At 43.9% G+C, this 9595-nt stretch overlaps 1 protein-coding gene across 1 annotated transcript in view; it reads right to left on the reverse strand.

Moving 5' to 3' along the window:
• The window catches only part of SH3KBP1 (SH3 domain containing kinase binding protein 1), a 231679-nt gene extending 228491 nt beyond the window's left edge, over positions 1 to 3188 (reverse strand). Inside the window, exon 1 of the mRNA XM_085323139.1 lies at positions 2712 to 3188. Coding sequence (XP_085179265.1) covers positions 2712 to 2715 — 4 coding nt within the window. The 5' untranslated portion in view covers positions 2716 to 3188. The remainder of the gene's footprint in view (positions 1 to 2711) is intronic.
• Between the last annotated feature and the right edge of the window lie 6407 nt (positions 3189 to 9595).

Raw genomic sequence — 9595 nt, forward strand, 5'->3', positions numbered from 1 at the left:
ATATACAATTCCAAGCATTCTTAGGGGAAAAAAAATACCCACAAAACACTATGTCTTCTAGTCTCAGATGCCATTAAATAGGGACTCAACATCTCCCACCGCACTAACAATTACTTTTAAGGTCTTTGCCTTATCTGCATTTCATGTTTAGGGAATTATCACCAYTATTTCACTAAATTCTCCTGGCAAGTCTGTTCTGAACAAATTAAATTACTTTACGTACCCCAACTAGAACGTCATGGAAGAGTTCATAAAGCATCAATAAACCTGTATTTCTTGTAAGGTTTGGGATAGGTGCCATAAAGAAGCTTGGGACCACATATTGTTTGTACATACATACGTACATGTGTGCCTGTGCGTATGTAGAGAAAGTATATATAGTATATAATATATATTCTTTCTCTCYCCCTCACTCTCTCTATCTCCAGTGTATATATATACACATATGTACACACACACACATACACAGGCTTAGACTTTGTAATATTGTAATATACATAGTACCACACAGGAAAACATATGCCTCATATTCAAACTACTTAAATGACTCAAAAAAAAAAGACTAGGGATGTTAACAGTGTACTACATATAAAAAAAAATTCACCTATAATTTTCTGCACCTAAGTCTTCCAAAAATACTGACAATGTTAAAAATGTTTTTAATAAAACTCTGATTTCTTTTAGTATCTCCTAGAAGTATTTCACTTTCATACAAATTATTCATAGCTTTAATTCCTCACATAATTTTTCCATGTGTTTTTAAACTACAAAAATCATTTAACCTTTAAGGATAAGAGCAACAATGAAAACATACCTGCCTTCCCAACACTCTTGTTTTGCAAAGGCAAGTCAGACTGAATTACAGTGAGTTAGGAAAGTCAGTACGAAAATGAGCTTTAAAGAAGCCAGATATATGTGGTTGTGGCCAGCTGAGGGGAGGAAAGAGGAGTAAGGGAAGAGGTCCTTCACAACTAGGCTACAATATTCAAAAAGCTTTCCAGAGCTGTAACAGTGACAGTTACTTCATTGCACATTTATCTCTTTCCTAAGCCTTCATACAGTGAAGCCAAAAGAGGCCAGTATTTGGGCTGTAGACTAAGCAAAAAGCAGAAAGGCTTACTGAAGCACAACCGAAACTTAGGGGGAAGACAAGAAAGCATGCACTGAGAGAGGGTAAGAAAACAAAGATGATGAAGAAAAAACGTGATTTCTTGTGACATGTCATGTTTAAGATGATTTTGCCCCATTCATTGGCTAAAAACTTCACCCCTCATTGCAGTGCCATGTTTAAAATCTCATCCGTCGCTACAGAGAGAGCAGTGTTACCTAGGAAGTGAGTTTACCCTAGCACAGTCTTCCAAAACACACCCRATTAAACGTGGCGGTCTGGGATGCTGGCTTACTGTCAACCAGCATCCGAGTTCACTCAGATCAATGCAGCTACGTATGGCTGAGCGCAGTTCAGCCTGAGCTGGAGGACTAGCTGAAAGTCAATGGAGAAAAGCTAGYGCTTAATCTTGTAACACGCTGGCACCACAGTTATGCACAGCTGTGTTAGTACCCCACAGACTAATTTCTCAAAGAACAAAGGGGTTTTCTTTCCCTGCTACATTCCTAATGCTATTCCTGATGTATTACAACAGGTTAAAAAAAAACGTGTAAAATGTCTGCCCATAAAATCCAGTGCATTTAGTGGTTTTAGCGATGCTGCTCTCACGTTGCCCGACAGCAATTCCACTACTGTGAGCAGAACGGGCAACCGGGTGGCGAAGGGCAGCCGAACGCCGGCGCTGGGGAGCGCCGCTCGCCACTTCGCTCGGCTAGGCAGCCGCGGGCGGCGGCCGCTGGGCGGGCACACCCCGGGCTGCCTACCAGCACGGTACAGTTTCTTTTGTTCCCTCGACTTCGTTATTTTCCGCCGTGCACGGCGCTGGGCAGAGGAGCAGCGGGCCAGCTCCGCCGCGGCCATGCCCAGGGGCGCATCGCTCAGCCAGCCCGCMCCTGGCACCGCTGCTGCTGCCGCCGCCTCCTCGGCTCCTCACCCCGCATAACGGGACAATTCACCCCCCGCCCCTCCCCGCTGCCCACACCGGACCGCAGCTGCCTCCTCCCTTGCCGCACAGGTAGCGGGCGCTGCCCGCCCCGAGCCGGGCAAGCAGGAGCAGCCCCAGTCGCCAAGTCCGCGGAAGCCACCTCACGGGCGGGCGGCGGCTGCCCAGAGCAACGGCCCCAACCGCCGCCCGCTCAACGGCCCCAACCGCCGCCCGCGCCTGCCCCCTGGCGGCAGGGCGCGGCGCGGCGGCGCACGCAGCCTCGCGCGGGGCCCCCCCCGGCCGCAGCGGCGCAAGCCGCGCTGCCGCCCCTCAGCGCCCGGCCCCACCGCACCAGAGAGGCCGGACGGCCGGTTCAACGGAGGGCTTGAAAACGCCTCAGCCCCACTGGCCCCGAGGCGGGAGGGTGGGGGGAGGCTCGGCCCTCGCCGCGCCGCGGCAAACCGCCACCTGGCCGCCTGTCACACGGAGACCKTGATCAGAGGGGCCGCGGAGAGAAGTTAAAAGGCAGCGGGCGGGTGAGGTGGCGGGCAGCCCCCTCCCCGCCACCCCCAGCCGTCCGGCGAGGCGGGGGCGCGCACTCCGCCCGCCCGCCCGCCAGGCGAGAGCCGCAGCCGGYCCCCCGGCGCCGCCAACTCGCAGCCAACAGTTCCAACTCACCCATTTATGTCGARCTGGGCTTCGCCCGGCAGCGGAAACAGGCTGAAAGTTTGCGGCAGCTGGCCACGGCGAAGGGGTGAGGAGCAGTCCGAGCCGCCGCCGCCGCGGCTGGAAGGAGCAGAGGCTGCCGATGGGGATGGTCCCCCTCCCTGCTCGCCTGCTGCTGCCTCCTGCTGCGGCTGCCGCTCTCAATACCCGCGGCAGCGCGGCTGCATTTTGCTTCCTGCTAGAAACACTTCAGCTTCCCTCGGCATATATATTTAATTAAGAAGAAAAAAAAATGAAACAAATCAGGCGAGAGAAAGGGCTCAGCCTTCAGCTTCTGCCAGCCACCTGGGTCCCCGCTGCCGGGCAGAGAGGAAGCGCGGCCGAGGCCGGTGCCCCGCGGGCCGCTGCGCGCCACAGGGCGAGGATGCGAGCAGCGCCTGGCTCTGCCCGCCCCGGGCGGCGGCGGCGGCGGCTGCTGCTGCTGCCGCCGAAGCGAGCGGCGCGGCGCGGCGGGGCTCGGCGCTGCGGGAAGTGTCGCGAGATTGCGCCAGAGCCGCGGCGCCGCCTCGGGCCGCCGGCGGGAGGGCGGGGAAGGAAGGAAACGGCGGCGGCAGGAGCGGCGGCGCCTGCCCCGCGCCGGGCGGCGGGACGGGTGTGCCTCCCTCCTCCCTGGGCGCTGGGAGGAGGCGCCGAGCTCGGGGGGAAGGAAGCGGGGCAGCGGCAGCGGCCGGTCGCTGCGGTGCCTCCAACGGCCGCCGCCCAGGGCGAGCAGCGCGAGGAGCCGTTACCTGGCGGCAGCGCCGCGCCCCGCAGCGCTGAATTCGTGGCGACGCAAGCGGGCAGGGGGCTCCACAGGTGCCGCTTCCCCGGGAAGGAGGGAGAGTAAAAGGGTAGAAAAGGGCGTGTTTTTGTGCCCCCACCCCCGAGTGCCACACACGGGCGGCTGATGCTGCTTTTCAGCTATGAGACAGAGGTGAAACGCCTGGTAGAATAAAACGGAATGAAGCACAGGGCTATCACTTCTGGACCAAAAGGCACCTGATTAGGCCTCGCCGCTTTCTTCACCCGTGAAGATTTCTTTGTCATAAAGATCTCAGAGGGAGAAAACTACAACAGCAGCACCAGAGAGGAACAGCAAATTAAAAAACACACAACCAACCATAAAAGGTACCTTACTCACATTTTATCTTTTTTATATCACAAGTAGCTTCAGTATTAATGAAAGGTTAAGCAAAGGAGCCTGTTCTAACCTTAGCTGGCTAATCTGGATATGAAGAAAAGTGGCAAGATCAGGAGCAACAAAATGTTCACATCCTGCTGCTTCTCKGCAAAGTACAAGAAAGCTCATTTTGAAAAAGCTTGGTAGAGGTCAGGAATTATCTGCGAGAGTGGAAGCCTTTTCAGTTGGCATCTGGCTAGTTGGCTATGAAAATCCACATTTTTTAAAAAACGAGTAGCAGAGAACTGCTCAAGAGAGATGAGTTAGGTTACATATGAGCGTCTCAAGAATTAGGACTTTTGTCTAAATATTTTTATATTAATATCAGAGGGATTTTTTCCCTTTTTGTGAGAAAGCTTCAGCTACAACTATGAAAACTTGTTTTAAATTTACTGCCTTGTCTCCTGTAGCAGTAAGAACATGCTCCAGCAGTTAAATTCTAGTTTTTTTTAAAAAAAAATAAGAGAAAATACTTTGATAGAGGAAAACCTTCACAATTTCCATTTAAGGTTGTTAGACGTATCTATTAAAGGAAAATAAATTCAACTATCACAAGAACATAACACAAATACAGATTGGATATAAACAGCCTCCAATTCAGGGTTTCACTGAAAAGTAAAAGACAAACTCAGTATTGTTTTCAGGAGCAGCAGGGCACTAAATCGTAGTCTGCTGCAAGTTCCATAAAGGGWACAGAGGAGGGAAGAATAGATTCAAGGAAAAAAATAAGTTTTCATATACAGAGTATCTTGCAGCCAGCCACATTCAGTGACTCATATACACCTTGACAGAACAATGCTGGTTATCATTATCCACAACTACTCAGTATGGAAGGACCTTCAGCCTACATAACCTGACAATTGCACAGCATTAATTCTGGGAAACGAGCAGAAGTAGCTTTTGACAATTTCAGCTAGTAACTCTTATAAAGCTTACATCAATCACAACCTAGTAACATGGCAAACTAAGTAGAATCAATGCAACCAGGTTTGAGACAAATGAAGACAGTTCTATTATACTATTTTTGTATGAAATTTGGCTTCCCAGTGCTCCAGCTTTGTAGTTTAAAGGTGGAATAATTGGTATAACTGAAAAATTAACCTTGGTGCATTGCAATAGCACTGCTTCTACAAGAAGAATTTAGGGCCAGTAGTAGTAGTAAGGAATAACAAAGTTGGTCAACTTAAGTTTTCTAACTGCATCTTTACAATGTACAGGAGAAAGCCAATGTGATGGCTATCTCAACCAGATCGCCAGGGCCAAAATATATATTATGCATACACACACGGAGTGTGTGTGTGTGTGTGTGTGTGTGTGTGTGCGCGCATGTACACACATACCTCCTTCTGCTGTAGAACCATATGGCAATTGAGTTCAGCTAGAGGAAGCTATCACTGAAAATTAACATTTGGTAAATAGAATTAATGTGTTGGCTTTCCCACATACAAAGCAGTAACATAAAGGCTGTCCTGAAAAATTAAAAAACATTATTAAACTATTTTTTCCCTGCTGTCATAGCATGTTGAAGGCCTAGCCTCCTGTTGTTCCCAGGCAAAAAGAGTTTGTGTAGCACTGACCTTGTGTTCCTATAAAACCTACAGCAATATGGACATCCTTCAGTTGGAACTTCAAAGCAACACTGCAATGGATGTGAATCATTTTGGCACCTCACCCTTGTGATAAAAAGGAGTTGAATGGATACACTGCTGAGATTGGGAGGGCAGTCAAAAAAGAATCATTGCATATTAAGGGACTGCTCAAAGCAGCTAAACAGGCATTTTAAAAGTGATACTGATGAAAATTAGCAGCTTATCTAAATTGATATGCACTTCAGAACACAATCAGCCACATGCACTTTTGAGACTACATTCTACTGGTTGGGAAGATTATTATATCCCCAAGCATTATTTAAATTTTTTTCCTAAGAGACAAAAGAAATAATTCCTTCCCTTGCAAGCCACTATACAACAGAGCATTTACCACAGATGGAGTTTTGTCCTAATAGTCTGCTTCTTCAGGAAGAGTAACCACATTAGAATGGGAGAGTTACRAAAGGACCAAGTGATCCACATATACTGGAGACCAGTACTGACTTGGACTCTGGCAAGTTTAAGTGAATAATACAGTAAATTTCTTTTTAATTAAACATGCCAAGTAAATTCTAGCTTCTGCTCATTCCTGTTCCACTCTTAGGAAATCTTGGTATTAAAAACTAATATAGTTACTTTTACCTAGCACAGATGATACTGTATTCACTAACACAATTCTTAAAAGTGCATACCAGATTATTGAATATGTAAAGACAGCCAAATAAGTGCACACTTGTCCCCATACTGTTTCCTAGGGAAGAATCAGTTTGACAGACATACTGAGAGTTTTGAATGTGATGGATGAGGAGACTGGAATATCTGCCTTCAAAGTTTCTTCTCTCTCTCTCTCTCTTTTTTTTTTAACAGCATCCATTTTGTGCTAGTATCTAAGGCAATTCACATTAAGTCTTTTCAAGAGTCTTTTAGCTAAAAAAAGGTGTCTCTAGAAAGCAGATCAAAGTTTTAAACTCAAAGCAGTGGATGGAGTTCTAGAAACAAGACATATATAAACATTTCAATGGCAAAGCAGAATGAGCAAAATACTCTGAAACCAARTATTAATAACAAGTCACTGAACCAAATCACTAAAGGTATTTAAAAACATAGGTAAAAAATTTTAAAACATTTATTGTCTGTAGAAAGATTTACATCAATTTTATAGAAACTATGTTAGCATACATATATGCATACCTAAATCTTAATATATACTTATGAACATGAGACTTTTAGATACAGAATAACATTTTCAAAAGCATCTTTGAGGAATCAGAAGACTACAGACTTAAAATCCTCTTGCATTTCAACTCCATCTTCCATAGTTTAAAAGTGTTTTCCTTAGCCACACTTACAGAAAAAAAAAAATCAAAGGTTTCTGATCATAGTGTGTGCATGTGTGTATATACCTRTATGTACATAAACACGCTTAGTCAGTCTTTATGGTGGGAGAAACTAGTATAAAGTAAGGTCAACTTTAATGTACTCTTTAGAAATGGACATTAGGCCACATCCCCCATTCAGCTGGGGGGGGGGAGGGGGAAGCCCTGCTATTCTTAAAGCAAAGCAAGGAAGCTTTTTTTATTCCATACAGAGTGTAGTCAAACAACCGCTTCCACCCTGCCTCCTTCCCTGAAGGGTAAAGACGTAAGAGAAGCCAAACACATGATAAAAGCTACCTACTACTACATTATTTACAGAAAATGAAATATTAGAAAAAAAGACAAGATTTAGACAACTTTGACAAAATTCAGAGCAACGAACAGGGAACAAGAGAAAGCCCTATTGAAGTAGAAGGCATAAGTCACATGGCTATATAACTACTCACGAACCCTCCAACACGAAAAAAAAACAGYAGGCCAGGAACTAGAGTTATGACATTATTTTTCTCAGATTAACATTGAAAATTTATGCTTACCAAGCATGAAACAGAACACAGTTAGATGTTCATCACTGTCCTTAAGGTTTGCCAAGGAGTTGCATGTTTTAAATAGGCTTTCAAAGTTCTTAAAATGACTTTTATATTTGTTATTTTTCTCTCCTCTGTAAGGAGACTGAAGATCCTTGTACCTTCAAATCCTGCAGCAATGGAATGAAGTGTATCAAGGGCCAGAGATGTGCAAAAACAACCAGTTTTTCCAGATTCTTTGGAGTGTAAGTCTGGAGTCAGTCTTTTAGAGAGTTCTCCCATAGAGAACTTCGCAGATGGTAGTTTAGATGCTCAAAGAACGCCAAGAATATATTTGTAAAGAATATGGAAAAAGTTTCTGTCAGAAAGTAAAAACGTTCTCCCTCTAATTGCAGTTTAAGGTGAAAATTCACAAATCATGTCCCCTTAGCTTAATCTTTACTATAATCTTTAATTATCTTTTCCAAGTAGCTCTTACTATCCAAGACATGGCAAAAAAAAAAAAAAAAAGAAAAAGTCCAAAGAATAAAAAGCCAATTGTGCAAACTCTGCCTTTTGTAATACCACAAAAATGTAATATTGATCCTTCTTGGTAACTAAGTTTGCACAAAGAAAACTCAGCATTTCATCTTCAGGCCCTGGGAGAGAAGATACCAAAATATTATCACAACTGGCTATCAGCTGAATTTACACCCATCTTCTGCCATCAGTTACTAGAGTTGAGACAGATGTCTTATCTTGAGACCTAGACAGAACTAAACCCATCAGTTAAGGGGATTTAAATTTTGCAAGTTGTTATTAGACACAAAGGCAGACTTGTATATAGCTCACAATGTGTTGCTTCTTACTAGCCCCCAAATTTGTTAACCATGTGAATTCAATCATTACAAAGTTTAGATTTACAAAACAAGAATTCTAATCAAATATAGAAGTTAAACAGCTCAATAATGTAAATGCTAATGCCACAATAACTTACTATCTTAGACACAAGAAGGTCTCCAATTAAACCACTGCATTTTGCAATAAAAAACAATTTCACATCAGAACAATTTAGAATATAACAAAGAGCATTTAGCAGTCAAGTCAATCAAAAGAAAGTACATTTATGAAAGTATAGAACAGAAAATTAACCAGCTTTTAGACAATCACATTCTTAACTTGCAGTTCCAATGCAAATGTAGTGACAAGCTTTACCAATAAGAGATGCTATTTTTCTTCTAAGGCTGTGGACTATTCAAAGTGATTATTTTAACAACTGTTCTGTCCATGCTTCCATTAGAAACAATACGACATTCAGAATGTTAAAGTTCCCTCCACCCCCGAGGGTGTTTTCTACAATGCAGTTGCAATACAGAAAGGCACCAAATTGTTTAAGTAAATTGACCTTTCTTATACTTAACACTAWTTTTCTCATCTATGCCCTGACAACACAATCAGTTACTTTAATATATTACTCTCAACCAAACATTCGGTACCAGCACAACAGATGCTACTTTTCTGTGTTGAAAGAGCTGAYTACTTGTGTACGAGTACATAGATGTAACAGTATCTAATCCAAAAAGATATACCTACATACCACTCAAACCACTTTAAGTCTCACACGAGATAACAATACCCAGTAGATGGTTAGGTTGCCTGTAGCACCTAACAATTACAAAGCTCAATTTCTGTATGATTTTCTCTTTTTTAAAATAAGGTAGCAAGTTTTGTCATGGCAGAATTCTTAATTAGTGAAGCAAAGTCATCAATAATGTTGTTTGAGCAAATGGTATCATCTTAAATAAATGCTAAAGCAACAGAAATACACATTTCATTATGTGACASTCATCTTGGGACTGGGGATGGGTGAGGGGAAATCAGTGAATATACCAGAAATACTTTGTAATATGCTGCTCTCAGCTGTAGAAATAAAAGTTAGAGATACCCAGGTAGAACTAGCAAAGCACAAAATCAGTCAGGAGTCATTCACATTTCTAAASCCCGCTTTTATAAATGGGAAGCACAAAGTTAATTCTGATTGTGCCAGTGTTGCTTTCAAATAACGTTATCAAAACTGCTGTGTTAGAAGTTTCTTCATGTAGCCATCCACTTTTTTCCCCATTTGCTCAACAACAAATTCTATTCCAGACTTTTATAACAGTAATATCCCGTTGAATGAGACGATGTAGCTTCAGTCGTTTGTCCT

Source organism: Rhea americana, unplaced genomic scaffold, assembly GCF_003343005.1.
Source record: "Rhea americana isolate MKP2758 unplaced genomic scaffold, rheAme1 scaffold_82, whole genome shotgun sequence".
NCBI lineage: Eukaryota > Metazoa > Chordata > Aves > Rheiformes > Rheidae > Rhea > Rhea americana.